Source organism: Coptis chinensis, chromosome 9 (genome assembly GCF_015680905.1).
Source record: "Coptis chinensis isolate HL-2020 chromosome 9, ASM1568090v1, whole genome shotgun sequence".
In the NCBI taxonomy this organism is placed as follows: Eukaryota; Viridiplantae; Streptophyta; class Magnoliopsida; order Ranunculales; family Ranunculaceae; genus Coptis; species Coptis chinensis.
The window spans coordinates 72,022,165-72,046,737 of NC_141464.1; the positions used below are offsets into that span (position 1 = coordinate 72,022,165).

At 41.3% G+C, this 24,573-nt stretch overlaps 1 protein-coding gene and 2 long non-coding RNA genes across 4 annotated transcripts; all 3 read left to right on the forward strand.

Annotated features, from left to right (window-relative positions):
- The first annotated feature begins 7,347 nt into the window (after positions 1-7,347).
- LOC147477848 (uncharacterized) lies at positions 7,348-9,339 on the forward strand. Its single transcript, XR_015208139.1, has 2 exons — positions 7,348-7,692; positions 9,065-9,339. It is a non-coding gene; the product is annotated as an uncharacterized LOC147477848 (long non-coding RNA).
- A 5,045-nt stretch (positions 9,340-14,384) lies between these two features.
- LOC147477849 (uncharacterized) lies at positions 14,385-14,747 on the forward strand. Its single transcript, XM_086586100.1, has one exon. It carries the CDS (start codon positions 14,385-14,387, stop codon positions 14,745-14,747), a length of 363 nt encoding a protein of 120 aa, XP_086442226.1.
- Positions 14,748-15,242: 495 nt separating this feature from the next.
- Positions 15,243-18,080, forward strand: LOC147477850 (uncharacterized). Of its 2 annotated transcripts, XR_015208501.1 has the most exons (5): positions 15,243-15,560; positions 15,653-15,740; positions 15,853-15,926; positions 16,334-16,408; positions 17,774-18,080. It is a non-coding gene; the product is annotated as an uncharacterized LOC147477850 (long non-coding RNA). The 2 variants fall into 2 exon arrangements; XR_015208500.1 differs by lacking the exon at positions 17,774-18,080 and having other exon boundaries at positions 15,321-15,560; positions 16,334-16,440.
- Positions 18,081-24,573: the final 6,493 nt, after the last annotated feature.

The following is a 24,573-nucleotide window of genomic DNA, read 5'->3' on the forward strand; positions in this document are numbered from 1 at the left end:
GACTACCCTCTAGAACAGCAATATAACTCTCTCGGGGTGGCCGGGGAAGAAGAGAAGAAGAAAATTTGGTTTGAGTTTTTCGTTTCTCGAAGCGAGTTGAGTTTCTGATCAAGTCTCCTCTCTCTATGGACTCACAGTCCTATTTATAGAGGTTAGGAGGAAGAGAGACCAACTCCTAATAGAACGCTGAAACTTGCTGCTCAAGAAAAAGGCAAAACAAGTTTAGGCTATTGGTCAAACCACTACCCACAACAGTAAGCCCAAGCCCAGGCTCGAACCCTACCCGATGTGGTGGATAACCAATGTGGGACTATCTACTATGCACTAAAGTGGAGATAACACATATGGTTCATCTCCTCCACTTTGCACACACTCACAAGTATTTCGATATACACTTAGAGATTCCAACAGTTGGTTGGACATGTGTGACGATATGGACATGTGTGCTACGAGTATGAGTAACACGTCCTTATGAGCTGTACGTGTATAGTGATTCCTGATATAGTGTTGTTCGAGCAAGTGAGGAAGAGTATGGTTAATGTAGCAATGATTTGAGTGTTGCAGTGAACAAAAATCTTATACTAATGATAGTAATGATGAGTTTAGCAGATTGGCAAGTGATGACATCATGAGATGAGGTCGTTGTAAAGGTTGGATTTCGTTAACCTTACAGACGTAGGCAATTTCTGATGAGAAAGGGTTTGACGGATTGAATTGACCGAGTTCGTATGGGTGAACTGCCTACGTATCAACTCTCTTGGGGGAACTTGAATCAGGACAGACATAGTTCTTCATTCTCTTTATATATTCAAGGTTCCCTCGTCTCCCACGTCAGGTCAAATCCAGGTCTTTAGGTCACTTGCGAGCCATGATGACGAGTTATGGGTATTTACTATAATGCGTACCTGAAACTTCGGTCTTGATGGCAGTCATAAAGACATATGTTACTAGCCGTTGTGGGATGGGGAGAATGAGCACTGAGGAGATCGCTTATAGGTGAGATCATCTACTCTACTCGAGTCGTTTAGAAACGAGCTCATTCCACAAGTACCTGAGATCGGTTGGTGATGACATCGTTCTAAGTGCGAGTTGCGTAGGTTGTTTGCCTGAGTCAAATCTATATGAAGTGAGCTCGGAGGATGAAGATATGAGATTGGTTGTTAACTCTAATGTACTTGACACATGTTTAATATTCATTAGATTGTGAATATTACTCCCTCACAGTCGTGTATTGAGAGGTTAGAGTCGAGTCGATCTCCAGAGTTATATGAGTGTGAGGAGTATGTAGAGTCGAATCGAGGGTTTGTAGAGTCATCGGATGTTGTAGACTTGTTGGTCGCATGTGGTGTGAGTCGATGTCTTAATTGTGGGGTTCGTTGTATACGAGCTGTGGGGTGTCCACGTGAGTATGACATAGGACGTCCCTTAAAAATTGTAAAGAAAAATTTGAGTGATTTCAATTCATTTACAAATTACAACTATACAAGTCAGGACTCAAGTTAAAATTACAAATAAGATGCGATATAAAACCACGAATGTAATTCTCAATTCCTACTAAATTATGCGGCAGCACAAACTTAATTGTATTAATTTGGCTCTCCGCTCGCGCTTCATCAATTTATGTATAGTACTATGTCAATGATCTGTTCTTGATTGGGATGATCCACAATATCGCATTATGTTTCTAAATGGCCTTGCCAATCCAGAGTCCAGACATCCAGGACAGGAAGAAATCTACAGAAAAATAGTGTTTCTAAAATGAAAACCGAGCTAAGTGGGATCTACTTGGTTGCATAATTTTGGTCTTGAACTCATGGTTTTTGCTTTCAATCATTTTAGAGAAGTGAGTTCGAAATGTGTTTAAGCAGAATTTACATACATTTGAGTATTTGACATTCCCCAGTTGAGACAGTATCACAGATTCACAGTAGTGGGTAAAGTCAAAAGCGGGGCTTAGGCTTTAGGCCCTTATTGCAAAACTGATATCCACCATTCTCCGACCTATGGTTATGAATGGGTTGGGCTATTGGGCTTGGACCTATGCACTAATGAACCTTTAAACAGGCTGGACTCGTACTGCTCGGATAAAAGCCTAAAGAAATAAAGAGACTTCCATGGATCTTATACAACCCCACATCTTGATTCCTAGCATGCATTAGTATAAAGTAGCAAACCAAAAATTGCTTTGGAATAAAGAGTCGGTGCACTTTGATGATTACCACCACCACAACCAGGGATAGAAATGTATTAAAATGCTCATTTGTATAAGAAAAAAAATTCCATTACGTATCGTTATCATCCTCATGATTGCAATTAATTATAGTGCTCATGCTGAGTGTCATGATCATCACAACTAGTTATAGCAACTACACTAAGTACTATAAGTATATAATGACCCAAAATTGTTAATTGAATTGCAAATCCTCTCATATCCAACTAATGCTAAGGAGAGGTTCAGTGACCATGTCATTGTTTACTGGTCCGGCTGAAATGTTTATCGGATGGTGTTGGGTTCGTCGAGCTTCAAGGAGGCGGAGAAGTTGTACAGTACGATTAGGTAACAAGCGTCGTACTTTGGTCCAACGATCACGCCCAATAGTTCGGTTCCGCTTTGTGGTTGTTCCACTGCGAAGGTTGAAGAAGCTACTAATGGATGGAAGGTTGATAGATTCATTTTGCTTGTATTTCTCATCCATCTACCCCTCATTGTTTCCATTTATCTGATACTAGCTTGTAAAATGGTCACGTTCTATCTGTACGTGTTCTTATAATGTTCATAATGTTCATGATGTTCAAAATAATTCTTGGACATGTATGTAACATTCAAAAGTAATGACAGATTTGGAGGCATTCTATAATGTTCAATTGTGCATATTTTCCCCTCTCTAGCTCCCTTTTGTTTTTCCAGTGTAAATACATGCTTTTTATTTAGTACATGCTTAATCAGTCACCTCACTCAGTCCTGCAAGCTAGATAATCAACCTATTCTCTGTATCAAATTGTCCCAATTCGTTGCCAATCAATTATCGTGCGTTCACATGGTCTATATCTCTCGGAAGGCTTGAGCTCTAAAACTTTTGTATCATCACTCAAAAGTTTTACCAATTTTACTAGTCGGCACTTGCAAAAGAAAAACCAGAACTCATAACACCCTTTTATATATAATAGTATTAAGTATTAACTGCTTTGTTTTGATTCGAAAAAAAAATGACCAACCACTTGAATTCTTTTCAAGGTAAATCAAATGTACCTCGTTGCAATGGCCATTGTTTCTATATAGTTCTATACAGATCGGCAGTTCAAACATATAGTCCAAAGCATGAATGAGCATAGTAATAGAGCACAGAACACACTGGTCTGTTAATCTACAACAGCTCAAAGACTTGGAAGACTTGGTCTTATACAAGTGTCAGCAGATCCCATTTTCTGTAACAACTTAAGAGATCATTGTCTGTAACAACTTAAGAGATAACTCTTAGATATCCTCCAGAGATTGCTTCTGTATGGAGTCTATATAAGTCGAACAGTTTCACTTAAAGCAAATTAATAAAAACAACTTATTATTATCTATTTCTTTATGGTATCATAACTTCTATAGTCTCCAACGTGTAAGTAAGATCCTGTTTTTTATTCATTTAACAATTTCAGCCAATGGCCAACACATCAGTACCAAAGTATCCGTATCCAGCAAATCTCAATGTAGCCAATTTCGTCTCTCTTAAACTCTCCTCTACAAACTATCTCCTGTGGGGAACACAAGTAATTTTGTCATTGATTGAAAGTCAAGACCTACTTGGTTTTGTTACAGGTAATACAATTCCACCGTATACTGAGATTACTGATGCTAACAACACCAATATAATACCGAATCCAGATCTGGCAGCATGGACTCGCACCGATCGATTGGTAAAAGCATGGATAATGGCAACCATCTCTGAAGAAGCTTTGGGAGTCGTAGTTGGTTTGAAAACATCACATGATGTATGGTTTGCATTACAAAATGCATTTTCTCAAGAATCTCAAGCTAGGGAGTTTAGGGAGTTCGAACTACTTCTCAAACTTCAGGAGAAGAAAAAGGATTCAACACCTTTATCTGACTATATCAAGGACTTCAAGGCTATATGTGATCAGTTAAATGCCATTGGAAAGCCACTCTCTGATGATAAAAGGGTATTATGGCTTCTTAATACTCTTGGACCAAGGTATGAATCTTTTGCAACTGCTATGTTAAAACCTCTAGTTCCATCTTATGTTGATCTTATTCCACTTTTGCAAAGTCATGAACTCCGAAATAAGTCAACCTTTTCTGAAAATGTCAATCCTAATGTGGCATTTGTGGGGCAACGTCGTAACATTCGACCTCAATGGGAGCGTGGCTCATCATCATTTAGCTCTAGAGGTCGTGGCTTTACACAGACTAGCAATAGGCCTAACTATAACAACAGGTCACAGCTTACAGCACCAAGGAATCCTACTCTTGCTTAGGCTCAACCTCCTACTGCTCAACCTGCTATCTTATTCTGTCAAATATGTAACAAAAGAGGACACAATGCTCTCAAGTGTTGGCACCGATTCGATAACAGTTTTCAAGATGAGAACGTTCCACAAGCCTTAGCTGCTCTCCATATGAATGACTCTAATGATGGCGAGTGGGTTCCAGATACTGGAGCTACATCACACATGACTGATAATCCAGGTACTCTTTGCAATTTACAACCATATACTGGATTTGATTATGTTATGGTTGGTAATGGAGATCGTCTACCCATCACACATACTGGTGATGCCACTTATAACTCTTTACTACAAATTAAAATGTTCTTGTGGTACGATATTAAGAAGAAGTTGCTCTCTGTTTCTCAATTAACATCTAATTATCCGTGTTATTTTGAGTTTGAAAAAAATGGTTTTCTGATTAAGGATCGAAAAACGAACCAGGTGATGGCATCGGGGAGTAGACAAGCAGGACTATATGTTTTAGCCGATGCCAAAGCTAAAGCTTTCTTCTCAAATAGATTTCGAGTTACAGATGAAAGTACTTGGCACAGTCGGCTAGGCCACCCTCATTCCAGAATCATTGCTTTTCTTAAGAAGAATAACTCTATTTCAGTTAATAAAAGTTCTTTTGGCTTATGTATGAGCTGTGAGATGAGTAAAAGCTCCAAACTCCCATTTGTTTCGTCAAGCAGTAGGTCTTCTGAACCACTCTTTAAAGTTCATTGTGACCTTTGTGGTGCTGCACCAGTTTTATCTAATCAAGGCTTTCGATATTATGTTGTCTTTGTTGATGATTTTTCGCGATATACATGGCTTTATCCTATCAAGCAAAAGTCTGACTTTTACAGTGTATTTCTATTGTTCCAAATGATGGTGGAGAAACAATTTGAGAAGAAAATCAAAATTTTTCAGTCAGATAATGGGGGTGAATTCTTGAAACAAGAGTTCCTTGATCATCTTAGTGGTGAAAGCATAATTCATCAACTATCATGCCCAGGTACTCCTGAACAAAACAACGTAGCAGAGCGTAAACACCGTCATGTTGTTGAACTTGGCTTAGCTATGATGTTTCATGCGTCAATTCCTAAGAAATATTGGGTCGAGGCTTTTAACACATCCACATTTCTAATAAACCGACCTTCCCCAACTCTTAACATGGCCACTCCATATAATCTACTACATCAAAAACCGCCCACATATGATTTCCTTAGAACTTTTGGCAGTCTATGCTATCCTTATCTACGAGGATATACAAAGGATAAACTAGAACCAAGATCTCTCCCTTGTGTATTTATGGGTTATAGTGTTAAACACAAAGGCTATCGGTGCCTCAATCCTCAAAATGGGCGTGTTTATATCTCGCGTCATGTCGTCTTTGATGAGTGTTGGTTTCCCTTTCACAGGCCCACACAATCCCAAGATACACTCGTTGACACAAGTCACACAACTCATTTTCAGAATTGGTTGCATCCTATTGAAACTCATTCCAAAAATCCTCCCACTCAACTTTGCTCACCTGCTGGCCAAGAACTTGCTAGGCTATTTAATTCAGCTCCTATCAATCCATCACTACTGTAAAGTCCTGAATTATTATTAAGGGTATTTTCGTAAATTTCCTATTAAATCTAGGGTCGTTTATGTAAGTTGGTCGTCGGGTTTATATTTCAAAGGTACGTAACTTACCGAAACTTGACTCCGACTCATAAGTCACGTTAGGTAAGCGACCATAGGCGAAAATTTGACAAAATGCCGGTTAGCGGTTTTCTGCGTCGAAGCTGGCACGAGTTAACAGCTTACACGCAGGGGTGGGTTATTGTATAGCCTGCGGTGAGATAGAATATAGAAGACTAAATTTAGCGGGATGGGCCGAAAAATAATTACACGCCAGCGGCGTCAATTTCGTTAGTGGTTAGGAGTCTAAGTAGGGCGTTAAGGCTAATTCGGATATATTGGGCTTGGGCCCAAATATATCGGCCCAAATTGAACCCACGAAATCGCGAAACCGAAAAATCGAAAATCAGCAAACCCAAAATCGCGAAACCAACCTCTTCTTCCCCAATTCGACAGTAACAAAAACCTAGGAGAGAGAAACCAAAAAATCCTCTCCATTCACATCGATCCAACCATAAATTCTTCACACCCAAACCTATAGACACTAAACCCAAATGAGAGAATTCGAAATCTCTTAAAAAAATTGAGCATCTCGAAGCCAAATCGCGGCGGCAGTTGGGGTAATTCCTCTCCAACCGATTCAACCCCAAGAATTCGAACAACTAATTCCTAACAACACCCAAAGCAAGTGTGGGGATTCAAAAACGTTTGGAATTGAAAAGCGATTTTCATGAGAGGTGAGTTTGAATTCGTTTCAAATAAATAGTAGCTTCAATTTCGATTTCTTGAGATTGTAATGCTGAATTTGATTGTGTTAGGGGTGTTGAAGGTCGGCATGGCAGTTTGGAGGAGTTAAAGTGGAGGAAACTTGATGGTGGAGCCGAAAATTCTTGGAGTCAATCGTCGGGTTTCGCGAAAGGTTAGTGAATTTAAACACAAATCGATAGTATAAACTTCGATTTCGAGTTCATTAGTGGTATTGGAAAGAAAAATGATAATAATAATTGGAATTGGTTGTTTAATGTCGGCAGTAGCTCGGGTTGGAGAAGGAGAGCTACGATTTTGGTGGAACAGCGAGCTAGGAACGATTTTTGTTGCTGATTCGGTAAGAATCTTCGGCTATTCACTCGATTTTGAGCAGTTCATGTCAGTTTATAATTGTTTAAGAGTAGATTAAGTAATGAACGATTGATAAGGAAGACAACAGTAAATATTGCGAGAATTTAATGTGAATGAAGAGTGGAATTTGTTTGTAGTTGAAATTTTGAATTTGAATTGAGAGGGGATAGGATTGGCGTCGATATGAGGGCCTGCCATGGTCGAAATAGCCCGTAGAGACCGTCAGAGTAACAGTGCCAGAAATGGCCTGTAGCTCTGTTAACGGTAGTTAGATAAAAATTTATCCGAAACCAAATTCGTAGTGTCGAGATTCTTCTCGACTTACGTTATATAAGAATTCTCGTTCGTTCGATAATTTCTAATGGTCGACGTATATATATATGATGTGTAGGAGTAAATACTGAGGGATTGATTAAGCGAGCTTGATTCTGTTAAGTGGGCTTGAGGAGAACGGAGCTTGCTAAGGTAGGAACCTACATACCAATATATAGTCTGCTTATTTTCATGCATGATTTGAGTTGTTTAAAATGTTAAGAAATAGTTTGCGTATCAACCATGCATGTATATATGATATTCATGTTTTTGCATTGTAGTTTTCCTCGATATGAATTAAGTATATGGATAGCTTTCGCGTGAAATGGTTTTCTGTAAAATCGGGGGTAGCGAGGGATTGTTTTTTTGGTTAAAAGTGAAAAAACTGGTTTTGGGGAAAGGTTCGCGTCTCTTGTCTCAGTAAGGAGACAGAGAGATGGATTTTGTAATGCGGGTAAGGATTACCCGGTTGTTTGTAACTAGGTGCGAAGTTCTGGATTGGTCCCGGGATGGTCGTGTTATTTACGATGATTCGCCGTTTGGGAATCATCGGTTGTTATTTACTATGACTGGCCCGTTTGGGAGTCATAGGTTGTTCTGCTCGATTTCGGGAAATCCAGGAACTCACACCTATATAATCAACAGTTTTAAAAGAAAAACTAGATATGTAACTAGAGTATTTGAAAATAATCGGTAATACGAGTATATATATATATAGATATTACTATGTTTATCACGAGGAGATTTAGAAAAGGAACTGTGAATTCCTATAAAGAAGGAACTGTTGTCGCATTTCCGGAGACGGCAGTTCGCTCTAGGATTCCAACTGTGGTGTACACCTTTCGAGGTGGTGGGCCACCTTTAAAGGGATGCATCATGGATGTAGTAGTCGGGAATTCCTTTTCTACTTTTCTAGATAACCATGCTTGTAGTGTCATGTATTGTATGGTGATTAGCTTGAGTGGGGTTACATGTTACCTCGATGAGGTTTAGACGCGAGGAGTGAGAGTTTAGTCCACTCCTGGATGTGTGTCAGGATCCTGAGCAGTCTGCAGTCGTCGAACGGTTGACCACCGTAAGTTAGGTGACAGCCCGTATGGGGGGTAGGGTCACAGGCCCACCCGAGCCCTAAAAGCTTTGGGGATTTTTGTATAATACGAACACAACAACGGCATTTCAGCTCCTCCCCGGTAAAATCGAAAACAACGGTGCATGGTTCACCGGGAATCTTGAACCGAGATTGCCCGCGGATGGCCGAGTTGAGTACCAGTCGTACCCTCACCATTCTAATAGGATGCAGCGGCCACAATAGTTGTATGATGATTGTGAAAACTCTATTTTGAATATCAATGAAGCATGTCGAGATGATTTCTGCTAGTTAGTGATGTATATATACATAATCACAATATTTGAATACTATTATAGAACCCTGCATGTTTTAAATGTTTTCTATAAGTAGTCTATTTATTGGCTATGTGCGTTTCTACTGGGCATAGTTGTTTGCTCATCCTACTTAACATTTCAGACGAGCCAGTTGCGGAGGAGGGTTTCCCTAACCCTAGTGATGACGGGTATGGTGATTTGGGAGGATTCCCTTATGCTTGACGAGAGGCAGAGTCAAGGTTATATTTGGACTGTATAGAGATGACCTAGGTTATTCTTTTGCTGTATATAATGAGCCTAGCTCTTTTCCTTTGGTTGTATAGAAAGAGACTAGTTTCTTTTGTTGTATATATAGAGAGCTAGGTCATTTTGATGTAATAATCGTATTTGGCAACGGTTCTCCTTGTTTTGTAGTTATATCGTCCATATCCCCGTAGTAGTTAGAGTTAAGTGTAGTATATATGGTTGTTGGATGTATGTATGGTTGTTGGAAGGGAATTATAAGATGTCCAGGGTTTATGATGGTTATGACAGGTTTTTAGGGTTTACGAACGTCGATCAAACAAAGGAAACTCTGCCGAAATTTCGGTAGAATCGGGATAGGTGTGCGCCTCGAGATTCATTCCACGCCCCGGGATGTGTGTTGGGTCTCGGTGATGTGAAAACGGTATCGTGAGCGCCCACTATTAGATCCGTCCCGGGAGTCAGTAGTGGGGGACTCGGTCGCGACGTGTTTCAAAAGTTTTAGTCGGAAACCGATAAAACTCTGAGTAGGGGTTACGTACGTTAAGCGTTAGTACTAGCTTAGCAATGTCGAGGCGCCGTTCGGGGTAGTTGTTGTCAGCGGAGAGCTGGAGACGGTCGAAAAGTTTGGACGAATCGGACACTATAAGGGTCAGAGTGAATTTTCATTTCGAGGTGCGGTAACCGGGCGCTTGCCCAAGTTTTACCTCGAGCCGACTGCGCTCATTTCTTGAAATTTACTACTCGCTCATTCTATGCATGTGAATTCCATGGGCGGCCTATGCTTCTTGCATAATTTTGAGAACTCTCTCTCTAATTTATCATCATAATCGAGTTGGCTCTTTGTGTATGTGCGAGAATAGTCACCATGGATCCCGAAAGTACTAGTGGTGATGATGCTACGGATCGTGGTCGGGAGGACCGAATGGATAGGCTCTCTCTATGATGAATCAAATGGCTCAAGCCAAAAAATGAGATGAGAGCTGAGATCGAAAAGTTTGAGGGCTAGTCGGAACGAGCCCCAAACTCTTTCGACATCCATTATTATTCCACCTGGTGTAACACCGAGGTAGCATCCCCACCACGTGAGGGTTGAGGAGTTCAGCCACTAGTGCAAAGTCAATCGGGTTTTTGGCGGCAAATTTCATCAGTTACGCCCACTGAATTTGTGGGGTCTTCCGAGGTTAAAGTAGTCAAGACTGGTTGTTAGACATGTCTAGTATCTTTGGACTCCATGATGTGTACCGATGCGGAGCGGGTTACTTTGGCTGCCTTCATGCTTAGAGGTGAAGCCAAACACCGGTGGATCGGTGTTAAGGATGTGGAGACGTTTTCGTGAGTTGGCTAAGTTTGAGGAACTCTTCCTTTTGAGGTATGTCACCGAGGCGCGAGAGATAAGAAGCGAATGGAATTCCTCAAGTTAGAACAAAGGAAACATGACCGTGGGACAGGATGAAGAGAGATTCACTGTTCTTTCACGATACGGGAAGGAGATGATTTCCACAGAAAAAGCTAAGGCTCGGAAATTCATTGACGGTTTGAAACCGTATATGCAGAGCAAGATGTCGGTCCTTCAGATCGATACTTATGCTGAGGCTGTGAGAAGAGCTCAAGGAATTGAAAGAGTTGATGATCAGTTATTGCTACAGAGGCAAGAGGTTGGAAGGGTAAGACAGTCGGCATCTCAGGGTAGGCAGGATACGGGAAAGAGGCAGGTTTACCAGGGTAGTGGTTCAGGGTCACAACAGATGTATAGGCCAGTCATTCAGCAGGCACCACAGTGGAGGGCACCAGCTGTACACAGGGGTTTGAATGTGGTTAGGCCAGCACAGAGTCTACCAGCTGCGAGACCGATGAGTGGATCACAGAGGCCACCGAGGGTACCTGCTCCTTCTCAGACCAGAGCACCAGTGCAGAATTTGAGGCCTCCGGGTCAGAGAGCTAGATTGCAATCTGTAATACCCCAGAGTACACAGTCAGGGAGAGAGAGTGTGGTTTGCTATGGTTGCGGTGAAGCTGGGCATATCAAGCGGTTTTGTCCCAAGTCCACTTCAGGGGTGGAACAGAGACCACAGGCCAAGGTGTATTATCTAGTGCCAGAGGAAGAAGTTGTGGATCCTGCATCAGTCCAAGAGGAAGCCACGGTATATAATGCTATGGGGGCAGATATCAGTGCTACCGATCAAGTGGTGGAAGGTATGATATGTTTGTTTACTCATAAGGTGCATGTTTTGTTTGATACGGGTGCTACTCATTCATTCATTGCTAAAAATATGGTGGAGATTCTTGGTTTGGATGTAGTTAATACCGGGAGGAAGCTTATTCTATCTACTCCTCTAGGAAAGAAAACTATGTTCTTTGAAGTTTGTCACCATTGTGTGATAAAGATAGGTGATAGGGAGATGATAGTCGATCTAACGGTGATGGACCTAAAAGATTTCGATGTCATCGTAGGGATGGATTTGTTAGGGAAGTATCATGCCCATGTAGATTGTTTTGCCAAAACAGTGACGCTTAGAGTACCGGGACAGCCTGAGGTTGTGTTTGAGGGGATTAGAAATACGGTATCTCGAGTGGTGAAGGCCAAGTCTGATTTCAAGTATGATAGATAATGGATTGTTAGTCGGTCTTAGTCTCCAAGGGCGAAGTTGAATCTTCCGAGCTTGTTCCTCAGAAGTTAGTGAGTTTGGCGCAGTTGTTCCCGGATGCATTGCCGGGATTGCCTCCCGGGCGTGAGATAGATTTTGTAATAGATCTAATGCCGAACGCGTCGCCTATTTCGATGATTCCTTATCGAATGGCTCCTCTGAAAATGAGAGAACTCAAGTCCCAATTAGATGAATTGAAAAGATTGGGGTTTATAAGGGAAAGCCACCACCTTGGGGAGCAGCACCGGTGTTATTTGTGAAGAAGAAGGATGGGTCATTTCGCTATGTGTGGATTATCGGAAGCTGAATAATGTGACTATCAAGAACAAATATCCGTTGCCTAGGATTAATGACCATTCGATCGGTTAAGGGTGCCAAGTATTTCTCAAGATAGATCTCCGAACAAGGCTACCATCGATGAGAATTCGAGAAGAAGATATACTGAAGATGACTTTCCGCACCACGGCTAGGGCATTTTGAGTTTTTGGTGTTACCATTTGATTGACAAATGCTCCGCCTGCATTTATGGATCTCATGCACCGAAAGTGATGTGGAAATACTTAGATCAATTTGTTATCGTGATTCATAGATGACATCTTGATTTATTCCAAGACTAGGGTCGAACACAAGGAACACTTGAGGATTGTCTTCCAAACATTAGTTGATCATCGCCTTTATGCCAAGTTCAGCAAGTGTGAGTTCCGGTTGAATGAAATGAGGTTCTTAGGGCATGTCAGATCGGAGAATGGAATCAAAGTTGACCGCTCAAAGATAGAGGCAAATGAATAATTGGCCGAGACCGACGTCAGCGACAGAAATCAGGAGTTTCTTGGGATTGGCAGGGTATTACCGTCGTTTTGTAGAAGGATTCTCTAGCATAGCGTCGTCCTTAACTAGATTGACACAGAAGGATGTGAAGTTTGAATGGACGGAGGCATGCGAGAAAGCTTTCCAAGAGCTAAAGACGCGATTGATAACAGCGCCAGTTTTGACTATTCCAGATCCGGAGAAGAGTTATGTGATTTATACTGACGCCTCTAACACCGGGTTAGGATGTGTCTTAATGCAAGAAGGCCAAGTGATAGCGTATGCGTCTAGACAATTGAATGCCCATGAGAAGAATTATCCTACTCATGACTTGGAGTTAGCGGCGATTATCCATGCTCTAAAGATATGGAGGCATTATGTGTATGGTGAGAAGTTTGAGATATTCTCTGATCACAAGAGTCTCAAATACTTGTTCTCGCAGAAAGATTTGAATATGAGGCAGAGGAGATGGGTTGAGTACATGGAGGACTATACCTTCACATTGCAATACCATCCGGGTAAAGCAAATGTAGTTGCCGATGCTTTGAGTAGGAAGCGAGAACATGTCTGTGCTCAGATGATGATGAAGGAGTGGCAATTGCTGGAGTCTGCTGCTTCTTATGGTTTTGAAATCACGGGAAAGGGAAGTGGAGATCCTCAGAAATGCTGTTATTTAGCACAGATGACAGTGACGGCAGAAAACACCTTGGTTCAAGAGATTGTGAATGCTCAGAATACCTCGAGGGATGGACCTAGGTACCGAGGATATGTGGATAATGCTGAGGATGTTGATTGGGAAAAATCCGGAGATGGAAGCATCAGATTCCGAGGAAGAATTTGGGTGCCTTTTGATCACTCCTTGCGGAATAGTATCTTGAAGGAGGCACATAGATCGAAGTATACCATTCATCCTGGTGGTACCAAAATGTACAGAGATCTGGCGCCGGGTTTTGGTGGCCGGGAATGAAGCGGCACATTGCGGAATATGTGAAGAAATGTGCCACATGCCAACAGGTGAAAGCTGAACACCATAGACCACCTGGTCTTCTTAAACCTCTGGAGATTCCGGAATGGAAGTGGGAGAATATAACCATGGATTTTGTATCCGGGTTACCGAGGACCAGTGAGGGAATGGATTCTATATGGGTCATTGTTGATAGACTGACCAAGTCTGCCCATTTCATACCTGTTAAGACTACTTACTCTGCTGAAAAGCTAAGTAGGATCTACGTGTCGATGTAATTGAGGTTGCATGGGGCACCACTCTCTATAATTTCAGATAGAGGTACTCAATTTACCGGTTCATTTTGGAGAAGTCTTCAAAGGGAATTGGGGACCAAACTGAAATTCAGTACAGCATTTCATCCGCAGACCGATGGGCAATCGGAAAGAGTCATCCAAATAATAGAGGATATGCTTCGGGCTTGCGTGCTTGATTTTGGGGGTAGTTGGAAGACTCATTTGGCATTGGCCGAGTTTGCCTACAACAACAGTTACCAATCTAGTATTGGTATGGCTCCGTTTGAAGCGTTGTATGGCAGACCTTGCGTAACACCCTCTCGTTGGATCAAACCGAGATAGTATTATGTTCAGCCGAGATGGTTAGTGACACCACCGGAGAAGATTAGAGTGATAATGAATCGGTTGCTCACAGCCCCAGTCGTCGAAAAGCTATGCGGATAGGCGACGCGCCCCTTGGAATTTTATGAAGGTGACAGGGTATTCTTGAAAGTATCTCCGAAGAAGGGCATTCAGAGGTTCGGGATGAAAGGGAAACTTGCACCTAGATATGTGGGACCATTCCTGATTATTCAGAAGATCTTTGAGCTAGCTTATAAGCTCGAGCTACCAGAAAGGCTATCACGTGTTCATAACGTGTTCCATATCTCGATGCTACGCAAGTATGAGCCGGATCCACTACATGTTGTCGATTTGGAATCATTGGAGTTGGAAGAAGACATTACCTATCCGGAAGGGATTCCAGATCCTAGATCACGAGAGAAGAGAGAGAGGTCCAAGGTCATTCCATTGGTAAAGGTCTTGTGGAGAAATCACAATGTAGAGGAAGCAACCTGGGAAAAAGAAGCCGATATGAGGCGACAATATCCAGAATTGTTCGAGCAATAAGGTATGATTTAATTTCGAGGACGAAATTTTCTTTTAAGGAGGGTAGGATGTAAAGTCCTGAATTATTATTAAGGGTATTTTCGTAAATTTCCTATTAAATCTAGGGTCGTTTATGTAAGTTGGTCGTCGGGTTTATATTTCAAAGGTACGTAACTTACCGAAACTTGACTCCGACTCATAAGTCACGTTAGGTAAGCGACCATAGGCGAAAATTTGACAAAATGCCGGTTAGCGGTTTTCCGCGTCGGGCCGGCGCACGAAGTTAACAAACCTTACACGCAGGGTGGGTTATTGTATAGCCTGCGGTGAGATAGAATATAGAAGACTAAATTTAGCGGGATGGGCCGAAAAATAATTACGACACGACGTCAATTTCGTTAGTGGTTAGGAGTCTAAGTAGGGCGTTAAGGCTAATTCGGATATATTGGGCTTGGGCCCAAATATATCGCCCAAATTGAAAAAATCGCTGAAACCGAAAAAAAAAATCAAAAACCCAAAATCGCGAAACCAACCTCTTCTTCCCCAATTCGACAGTAACAAAAACCTAGGAGAGAGAAACCAAAAATCCTCTCCATTCACATCGATCCAACCATAAATTCTTCACACCCAAACCTATAGACACTAAACCCAAATGAGAGAATTCGAAATCTCTTAAAAAAATTGAGCATCTCGAAGCCAAATCGCGGCGGCAGTTGGGGTAATTCCTCTCCAACCGATTCAACCCCAAGAATTCGAACAACTAATTCCTAACAACACCCAAAGCAAGTGTGGGGATTCAAAAACGTTTGGAATTGGCGGCGTATTTCGCGAGAGGTGAGTTTGAATTCGTTTCAAATAAATAGTAGCTTCAATTTCGATTTCTTGAGATTGTAATGCTGAATTTGATTGTGTTGGGGGTGTTGAAGGTCGGCAGTGGCAGTTTGGAGGAGTTAAAGTGGAGGGAAACAGTGGTGGAGCCGAAAATTCTTGGAGTGCGTCGGGTTTTCGCGAAAGGTTAGTGAATTTCGCTTACAAATCGATAGTATAAACTCGATTTCGAGTTCATTAGTGGTATTGGAAAGAAAAATGATAATAATAATTGGAATTGGTTGTTTAATGTCGGCAGTAGCTCGGGTTGGAGAAGGAGAGCTACGATTTTGGTGGAACAGCGAGCTAGGAACGATTTTTGTTGCTGATTCGGTAAGAATCTTCGGCTATTCACTCGATTTTGAGCAGTTCATGTCAGTTTATAATTGTTTAAGAGTAGATTAAGTAATGAACGATTGATAAGGAAGACAACAGTAAATATTGCGAGAATTTAATGTGAATGAAGAGTGGAATTTGTTTGTAGTTGAAATTTTGAATTTGAATTGAGAGGGGATAGGATTGGCGTCGATATGAGGGCCTGCCATGGCCGAAATAGTTCAGAGAGACCGTCGAGTAACAAAGGCTTTAAATGGCCTCAGTAGCTCTAATCCGTAGTTAGATAAAAATTTATCCAAAACCAAATTCAGAAGTGTCGAGATTCTTTCTCGACTTACGTTATATAAGAATTCTCGTTCGTTCGATAATTTCTAATGGTCGACGTATATATATATGATGTGTAGGAGTAAATACGAGGGGATTCAGTTAAGCGAGCTTGATTCTGTTAAGTGGGCTTGAGGAGAACGGAGCTTGCTAAGGTAGGAACCTACATACCAATATATAGTCTGCTTATTTTCATGCATGATTTGAGTTGTTTAAAATGTTAAGAAATAGTTTTCGTATCAACCATGCATGTATATATGATATTCATGTTTTTGCATTGTAGTTTTCCTCGATATGAATTAAGTATATGGATAGCTTTCGCGTGAAATGGTTTTCTGTAAAATCGGGGGTAGCGAGGGATTGTTTTTTTGGTTAAAAGTGAAAAAACTGGTTTTGGGGAAAGGTTCGTCTCTTGTCTCGAAGAAGGAGAGAGAGAGATGGATTTTGTAATGGGGGTAAGGATTACCGGTTGTTTGTAACTAGGTGCGAAGTTTCGATTGGTCCGGGATGGTCAGAATATTTACGATGATTCGCCGTTTGGGAATCATCGGTTGTTATTTACTATGATCGCCCGTTTGGGAGTCATAGGTTGTTCTCTTTCGATTTCGGAAATCCAGAACTCACACCTATATAATCAACAGTTTTAAAAGAAAAACTAGATATGTAACTAGAGTATTTGAAAATAATCGGTAATACGAAAGTATATATATATAGATATTACTATGTTTATCACGAGGAGATTTAGAAAAGGAACCGCGGAATTCCTATAAAGAAGGAAACCGTTGTCGATTTAGGAGACGGCAGTTCATTTAGGATTCCAACGGTGGTGTACACCTTCGAGGTGGTGGGCCACCTTTAAAGGGATGCATCACCGGATGTAGTCCGGGAATTCCTTTTCTACTTTTCTAGATAACCATGCTTGTAGTGTCACATTTGTATGGTGATTAGCTTGAGTGGGGTTACATGTTACCTCGATGAGGTTTAGACGCCGAGGAGTGAGAGTTTAGTCCCTCGGATGTGTGTCGATCCCGAAAGCAGTCATAGATCGCCGAACGGTTGACCACCGTAAGTTAGGTGACAGCCGCATGGGGTCGGGGGGTCAGGCCCACCGAGCCCTAAAAGCTTTGGGGATTTTTGTGTGTATTTAACACAACAACGGCATTTTCATTTCCCCGCCGGTAAAATCAGGAAAACAACGGTGCATGGTTCACACGGGAAATATCGAACCGAGATTGCCTCGCGGATCGGGCCGAAGTACCACTCGCACCTCACCATTCTAATAGGATGCGCCACAATAGTTGTATGATGATTGTGAAAACTCTATTTTGAATATCAATGAAGCATGTCGAGATGATGATTCGCTAGTTAGTGATGTATATATACATAATCACAATATTTGAATACTATTATAGAACCCCCGCATGTTTTAAATGTTTTCTATAAGTAGTCTATTTATTGGCTATATGTCGCGTTTCTACTGGGCATAGTTGTTTGCTCATCCTACTTAACATTTCGACGAGCCGGGCCATGGAGGAGGGTTTCCCCTAACCCTAGTGATGACGGTATGGTGATTTGGGAGGATTCCCCTTATGCTTGACGAGAGGCAGAGTCAAGGTTATATTTGGATCAGATAGAGATGACCTAGGTTATTCTTTTTTGTCAGATATAATGAGCCTAGCTCTTTTCCTTTGGTTGTATAGAAAGAGACTAGTTTCTTTTGTTGTATATATAGAGAGCTAGGTCATTTTGATGTAATAATCGTGATTTGGCAACGGTTCTCCTTGTTTTGTAGTTATATCGTCATATCCCTGTAGTAGTTAGAGTTAAGTGTAGTATATATGGTTGTTGGATGTATGTATGGTTGTTGGAAGGGAATTATAAGATGTCCGTGGTTTATGACAAAAGTTATGACAGGTTTTAGGGTTTACTTAACGCCGATCAAACAAAGGAAACTCTGACGAAATTTCGGTAGAATCGGGATAGGTGTCTGCCTCGAGATTCATTCCACGTCCTCGGGATGTGTGTTGGGTCTCGGGGCGTGACAACTACCCACTGAACAGTCGCCTATCATACCAAATCAAAATGAACCACCTATTCCATCTCAAAATAATCCACCTCCAAATGAACCTAATACTACTCAAACAGCCCCAAGACTAGTACACATATCTTCTTCCACCCTTCCTAGGCCTGCACAACCGCACTTAATGATAACTCGTATGAAAGACGGCATTCACCAGCCAAACCCGAAGTATGGATTACTTGCTACTACTCCTCCTATCCCCACCACACCAAAATCCACAAAAAGTGCTCTTAGTCACCCAGGATGGAATTCTGCTATGCTAGAAGAAATGGATGCTCTCTCACACAATGAGACATGGGTACTTGTTCCACGACAACTCTACATGAATGTCATTGATTGTCGGTGGGTGTTTAGAGTCAAACTCAATTCTGATGGTTCATTGGATCGGCTGAAAGCAAGACTTGTAGCGAAAGGCTATAACCAAAGGGAAGGAGTCGACTTTCTCGAAACATTCAGTCCGGTAATAAAACCTGCTACTATCGGGATTTGTTCTCACCATTGACTGTTAAAGGCTGGAATTTCCAGCAACTTGATGTTAAGAATGCTTTTTTACATGGACATCTTCAAACCACAGTTTTCATGGAGCTACCCCCTGGCTTTGTAGATGAACTATTGCCAAATCATGTGTGTCAGCTCCAACGAACGTTGTATGGTTTAAAACAGGCTCCACGAGCCTGGTTTGACAGATTCAGTTCTTATCTCATTGAGTATGGTTTTAGATGCAGCCCAGCTGACTCATCATTATTCATTTTCAACAATGGTGTTAATATCATGGTTCTACTGGTATATATATGTTGATGATATAATACTCACTGGTGACAATAATATTTTATTAGATGAATTTGTTGCATAACTCGGGGCTCAATTCTCCATCAAGGATCTTGGCCCTCTCACTTACTTTCTCGGAGTACAAGTACAATATTTCAAAGATGGACTCTTTCTATCTCAAACAAAATATATGTTGGACTTGCTTCATAATACAAAGATGACTGACTGCAAACCGACATATACTCCTATGGTTGCTAAACCTGCTCTCATTTCAAATGGTGAAGCTCTCTATCATGATGTTACCGAGTATCGAAAGATTGTCGGCACACTTCAGTATCTCACCTTGACACGACTTGATTTGAACTATGTTGTGAGCAATGTTTGTCAACATATGCATGCACCTACCAATGCACACTTCCAGATGGTTAAAAGAATACTCTGTTACATCAAAGGAACTATCTCTACTGGTTTTATGATACTCAAGCAACGCCGATCTTGATCTCTATGCCTTTTCCGACGCCGACTGGGCTAGGTGCCCCCTTACTAGACGATCTACCATTGGTTTCTGTACCTTTCTGGGGTCTAATTGTATCTCTTGGAGTGCTAAGAAGCAGCCTACCGTATCACGTTCCAGCGCGGAAGCCGAATATCGAGCAATGGCATCTACAACTGCTGAACTCACATGGATTTCTTTCATCCTACGTGACCTTGGAATTTTCCAGTCAAAACCACAAGTTCTATTCTGTCAATCAATCCAGTGTTCCATGCTTGAACCAAACACATAGCTATTGATTATCATTTTGTTCGTGAGAAAGTTGCTCTCGGCACACTCGTTACTAGATTTGTTCCTTCAGCAAAACAACTTGCAGATATTTTCACAAAACCTCTGACTCGAGCTGTCTTTGAAGGATTTAAAAGCAAACTTGGACTTTGGTTCCAACCCACGTCAGGTTTGAAGGGGAGCAACTTAAGAGATCATTGTCTATAACAACTTAAGAGATAACTCTTAGATATCCTCCAGAGATTGTTTTTGTATGGAGTCTATATAAGTTGAACAGTTTCACTTAAAGCAAATTAATAAAAACAACTTACTGTTATCTATTTCTTTACATAGTTCAAAATTTTGAATGGGATGAAAACTGTATTTGCTCAAAGGCACATTTGTCGAAATTTCAAGACAATTTGGTATATACTAGCATACCAGTGTTGAAATTTATGATATGACTCGTTCAGCTGGTAACATGAAATACCAAAATATACTCGTAATGCTTTGTCGAATTCTCCTCATTGTGTTTGGGTAAGTTGCCTACTATGCTACCATTCCTTTAAAACGTTAGCAATGTGTCAATTGCCAAATGTGAAATGTACGTACTTGTGGCCATAAATCCCCTAAAAAAGGTATTGATAAAGTTACTAAAATTTAACTTGAAATCACCAGCTTTCAGTACGTTAGAATTTCATTAATGTTCTTCCCAATTCACATGGTGTTGTAAAGGTAATAAGGAAGCGACATTGTGATGAATGCTTATCGTTGTAAAACTTCACATCACACATTTGGTCTGATACTCCGTAGTACTGCATAATTTATCTCACCTAATATATCCAGAGCATTCACTCATGGACTGTGTTGTCAACATAGGGAACCCCTTTGTATATATGGAAGCTAACCTTGCATAATGACACTAGACTCTATACCTTGGCAATGAGGCAATGAGCTCAGTGTACAGTATGTTGAGTAGAACCTACAGTATGCAGTTGGTTACATTTATGATTTGACTTCATGCAGTTCGTATGTATCAAAATCTTTGAATCTTTCTCATTTGATCGTAAATTTTGTAGCTATATTTAAGAATACCTCAGTCGCTCAGTGCCTCGGGATACCCAATTTCGCTCATCTAATTTGGATTATATTAGTCGAAGCTTCGAGGAGAATTAGTGCACACCCCTGTATTTTCGTTTCGATCATACTTCAACTGAACTGTAGTTGAACTACGAATGACGGAATGAGGCAATGTGAGAGACAGTGTACGAGATAGAAAGTGGGACACACCTAAAAAAGTACACTTTGTGGTGCAGACTTAAACCCAGAGAGAACGAGACCTTCTACAACCAAAGCTCCAGTACCAGCTGGTCAACTAAGCGACTACACAGTACACATACCCTACTCGAGAGCTTGAACTTGGGGATGGAACAAAGAAAATAATGCGACCACTAGAAACATCATATATTGGCAATGTTTATATATGAAATTCCATATGTATAAATTAAAACACATTTTACTCCATAAAAGAATGTGAAAATCATATCATTAATCAACTTTTGTAAATTATAATTTATGGATTTCGATTTGTTAGGGTTTATACCAATGCCAATCGATTTCCCCACTACACAGATAATTTGTATTTGAACACAATTCAATTCCAGACAAATTCTAAATATCAACTACAACCTATATTAACATGCCCATCTCGCTAAACAACTATTAACAACAGATAATGATGTAAAACAGAATTAAATGCATACCACAACACAAAAATATACTGTGATTCGGCCAATGGTGCCTACTTCCACAAGAGCTCGTCTTTATATAAAGTGGGAAGAAAGATTACAATCTCTCCTTTCAGTCTCTCACCTTACTAGATCACTCTTATCTCTTTACAGGATTGTATCTCTGTAAAGGTTATCTCTCAATCTTGATAGCTTTCAAAATTGAATTTTATCTCACTGGTTGGTTGTTTGCTTGCATTAGTCCTTGGTTTTCCAAAACCTTGATTTTGTTTTTATAGGAAAAAACAAATTTCGCAGTTACTGTAGCAAAGCCCACAAAAAATAGTCTTGGGCGCGGGTCGCGCTAATAGTACTGGAGGTCTTCTATGGCATGGGCGCGGGTCGCGCCTTGGTCAAGGCCAATCTGGGCGCTGGTCGTGCTCTGACATCTCAACGCAGAATGAATCCCTTTCCTCCTTATGTGAGGGATAAAGCCAACAATCTCCCCCTCCCGAATAGTGAGGGGGGCTTCCTCCATGAAATTTCCAAATCAACAGGAAGAGCGTGTTGCCATTCCGACAATAGCAGAACAAACATCAAACTTACCTTTCGGTAAGACTTTGGTCATCATATCCGACCCGTTCTTGTCGGTATGGATCTTCTCGATACACAAATGTTTGTCTTCAAACACTTCTCTAATCCAATGATAACGCACGTGTATGTGCTTGGATCTAGAATGAAAACTCGGATTCTTGCTCAAATAGATGGCGCTCTGACTGTCACATAGAACTACAAACTGTTTCTGCTTTAGCTCTAGTTCATCGAAGAACCTCTTCATCCATAGCAACTCTTTACAACACTCAGTGGCTGCAATATACTCGGCTTCTGTAGTGGAGAGGGCAACACACTTTTGCAACTTTGATTGCCAAGAAACTGCTCCTCCTGCAAAAGTAACCAGATAACCGGATGTAAACTTCATCGAGTCAACATCACCTGCCATGTCTGCAACAGTGTAGCCTTCAAGTAAGAGCTTACTTCCACCAAAGCACAAACACGATTTGGAAGTGCCCTTGAGATATCTCAATATCCACTTAACACCTTCCCAATGCTCTTTCCCCGGATTTGACAGAAAACGGCTTACAACACCCACGGTGAAAGCTGTATCCGGTCTTGTACACACCATTGCGTACATCAAGCTGTATACTGCGGATGCATAAGGAATCTTTTCCATTTGACTCTGCTCATGCTCACCCTTTGGACACATCTCTTTGGTCATGCAGAACTGGCCACCAAGCGGACAACTGACTGGCTTCGCTTGATCCATGTTTAATCTCTTCAACACCTTCTCAATGTAGCTTTCTTGAGAAAGCCACAACTTTCCACTCTTTCTGTCTCGAGTGATCCGCATCCCAAGTATCTGTCTTGCTTGACCCAAATCCTTCATCTCAAATTAAAGGACTTACTCAAGTCTTTCTTCAACTTGGATATCTTGTTGATGGTTGGGCCAACTATCAACATATCATCCATATACAACAATAGCACTATGAAATTCCCATATGGAAATCTCTGAACAAACACACAATGATCAGAAGCAGACTTCTTGTATCCTTGCTTCGCCATAAAGGAATCAAACTTTATGCACCACTGCCTCGATGCCTGCTTCAACCCATACAAGCTCTTTATCAGCTTGCATACTAGGTGCTCCTTGCCTTTGACCTCAAACCCCTATGGCTGGTCCATGTAGACATCTTCTTCAAGGTCTCCATGAAGAAAAGTTGTCTTAACATCTAGCTGCTCAACCTTTAGGTTCATACTTGCAGTCATACCCAATACCATCCGGATAGAAGTCATCTTCACTACAGGAGAGAAAATCTTATCAAAGTCAATCCCTTTCCTTTGACCGAATCCCTTCACAACAAGGCCAGCTTTGTGCCTTGGGTGAGGATTGTTCTCCTCATGCTTGACTTTGTATATCCACTTATTCTTGAGAATTTTTCTCAACTAACTCATAAGTGTGATTCTTATGCAAAGAATTCATCTTGTCATGCATGGCCTTCAACCACTTCTCCTTGTCTGTACCCTCAAGTGCCTCTTGATAGTACATAGGTTCTCCACCATTCGATAGTAGTACGTACGTATGTGGTGGATACCTGGTTGAAGCTAGTCTCTCTCTGTCGACCTCCTTGCCCCATCCGGTTGGTGCCTCGGGGAGGATGCACTACGCTTGCTCGTGGTGGTTCATGCATCTCATCTGCATCTTCTATACCAATAGGTTATATCCCATCATGAGTAATAGGATTCTCATCATGAGCTTCGGTGCTCATGATTCTCTCAGATTCTCAATGCCTTTCGCGACGTTCCACGGTAGGAACCTCGGGTTTCGAATCAACAAGATCATTGGTGAAAGCCTGTAGCTTCTCACCCTCCTCAAAGTCTGCTATGATTTGGTCTTCCAGGAACACAACATCTCGACTTCGGATTACCTTCTTGTTAATCGGATCATAGAGTTTGTAACCAAACTTTTCATCTCCATAACCCAGAAAAATGCATTGCTTGGCTTTGTCATCAAACTTGGATCTCTCATCCTTCAGAATATGTACAAATGCCTTGCACCCAAATACCCTCAAGTATCCATAATCAACATCTCTGCCTGACCATACTCTCTCTGGATATTCACTATTCAGAGGCTTTGACGGTGATAGATTGATCACATGCACGGCTGTATCCATTGCTTCTACCCAGTAGCTTTTAGGTAGCTTAGAGTGAGATAGCATGCATCTCATCCTCTTTACAATGGTACAGTTCATTCTCTCTGCTATTCCATTCTGTTGCGGTGTCTTGGGAACGGTCTGCTCATAACGAATCCCATGACTCTGGCAATACTCTTCAAATGGCTCAATGTACTCACCCCCATTATCTGAGCGAATACACTTCAACAACTTCCCAGTCTCTCTTTCCACCATGCTGTGGAATTTCTCAAACACG